Source organism: Thalia democratica, chromosome 5 (genome assembly GCF_965202585.1).
Source record: "Thalia democratica chromosome 5, ktThaDemo2.hap1.1, whole genome shotgun sequence".
In the NCBI taxonomy this organism is placed as follows: Eukaryota; Metazoa; Chordata; class Thaliacea; order Salpida; family Salpidae; genus Thalia; species Thalia democratica.
In genome coordinates this window covers 61,238,835-61,241,109 of record NC_139169.1, presented here as the reverse complement: position 1 = coordinate 61,241,109, position 2,275 = coordinate 61,238,835, and the positions used below count along the sequence as shown (strand labels likewise).

The 2,275-nt window shown below is 30.2% G+C and overlaps 1 protein-coding gene across 1 annotated transcript; it reads right to left on the bottom strand.

Annotated features, from left to right (window-relative positions):
* Positions 1–314: 314 nt before the first annotated feature.
* Positions 315–1,441, bottom strand: LOC145836705 (casein kinase I-like). Its single transcript, XM_082944487.1, has 2 exons — positions 946–1,441; positions 315–706 (listed from the first exon to the last, which is right to left on the bottom strand). The coding sequence occupies exons 1-2, from the start codon at positions 1,439–1,441 to the stop codon at positions 315–317; spliced, it is 888 nt and encodes a 295-aa protein (XP_082800613.1).
* Positions 1,442–2,275: the final 834 nt, after the last annotated feature.

The following is a 2,275-nucleotide window of genomic DNA, read 5'->3' as shown; positions in this document are numbered from 1 at the left end:
GTTCATTGAAACTATATTGTCACTAGCTCATTGTTTTATACAAACGTTTTAAAGTACTACCAAGTAAGCACAAACTACTATTGTTTATATAGTTTTATTGTATAAATCAGTTTGCAAAGCGTGAGACAATCAAAATTAACGATCATTTTACTTATATATTAAAAACGTATTTACCAATATAAAGTATAATGTAGACAACTTTTTTTTCTATAAAATTTAAAAACGTTAACAAAACTGTACAGTTAATAAAAAGCATCTTTAACAATAAAAAACCAAACATATTTAAAATACATTATATAATATTTCTAACATATTTATGTAGCTGTAGCAATCCCCTTCAGTAAATTTTCAAACATGCAGTAGTACTCATCATAGCGCGGTTCTTCGTCAAATCTTAATTTTTTCACGTCGCGCAAAAACGTTGCAAACTCACTGCGCATGCCTTCGCATACTATTTCGGCCGGCTGACTTTTAAGCGCGATAACTGGCTCACGTTTCTTTCCCACGCTAACCTTGGAGTTCACGACTACGTCCCAAGGCAGCTTGCCGGTGCGAATTTTCACGAGCACGTAGGCCAGCGACTCCAGATCGTCTCGTCGGCTTTGGTTTTTGAACCCCTGACCTGCAAGCTGCATGGAGTTGCTCGAACAAAATCTGAAGTTGCCACGGAACTTCTCAGCGCTTCCATTTGCAATGTGTTGCCCATCTGAAAGTAAGTTTTTTTTTTCAAGTAAAGTTTACATACCACTCTAGTTTGTACGCATGCAAAGTATCTTAGCTTGTTTAAATCGGATCTTTTTATTAAGTTTGAATTAATTAATTAGCTAAAGTCATGATTAAAACTGTTAGATGTATATAGTCGTGCCCACTAAACATGTTTAGATAGTATATGAACTTTCTGTAAAATTCAATTTGTCAAACTTAAGCGGGTTAAAAAAAAACTACCTTCCCTTCTGAAACTAGACGCTAAACCGAAATCTACCAGGTAAATTGTAGTTTTATGGTCACTAGTTCTCAGCATCAAATTTTCTGTTTTTACGTCACTGTGAACAATACCGTGACCGTGAATCGACCTTAATATGTTCAAAACTTGCAAAGCGAATGTCAGTGTAATTTCCAGGGAGAGCTTTTTTCCTCTGGTGTTCTTCACATGAGTTTTGAGGTCAGTGTCTAGCCGTTCCATTATGAAGCATTCTTTCCTTTCTCGTTTGAACTTGAAGCTGACTTTCGGAATACCGGTGAGGTTGCTTGCCTGTAGAGCTTTGAGAAATTTGTACTCTCTAGATAGCATCTCGTTATGTTCTTCATTACATGAAGACTTAACAACAACCTGATAACTTTTATATGTTGCGTTATATATACAACCATATTTTCCTTCGGCTAGTTGTTCTTTAATATCCAGCTTACTTCTTTCAAAAGGCTCAGAAGCATCAAAAGTCATTGTTTTAAAAACGAATAACCTATATAAATAAATTAAATTTTGTAAGATATCAAGGTTTTTTTCTTTAATGATTTTACTAACTAGTTGGAGTTTAAGTTGAAGTCAAATAATAAGCTTTAAAAATTGTTGTTATAGTGCACTGTAGACGCTCAAAATAATATTAACTGTGTACCATGAAAAAATTAAAACAAAAAGTTTAATTTAGTTTAAGTTGCATTTAGAAGGAACAATATGTTTCATAACTATTTTTTTGTTGTGAAATTTTTAGTTAATGATATTTTCAAGCTGCATTTTGTTTAACTTTGAGCTTTTTTTCTACATGTTATAATGTATATAACTTTGTAAAGTCTAACACTTTACAGTTTTTTGATTTACAGACCATTAGTTTTTTAGACTTAAAATTTACTTTCATTTTATTTTTTACATATTATTTAATCTTAGTTACCTTATTTCTTTAAATTACTAATTTCAGTTAAGAAATTCATTATGATATATTGATAAACAGTCAAGGTTTTTTTTTAGTTACTAAGATAATAGCTTATTTAGTAATGAATTTTTGTTCATATAAAGTCATTATATTTAATATATAATGAATGTCATACTATATTAAACTTTTTTTACACTTAAACTTGCTTAAACTTTTAAAAATTTAACTTTAACTTAAGTATGACTGTAAAAATTATTTAAATATTTATACTACTATAGTTTTCAAAAGTATGATTGATGACATACAAAAATTTAGCTTACAACTTTTTTAACACAATATCGACATTATGTACTTATTTCTACAATTACTAAAACATCATATGATTACTTTTGATACTGTGGTTTTGG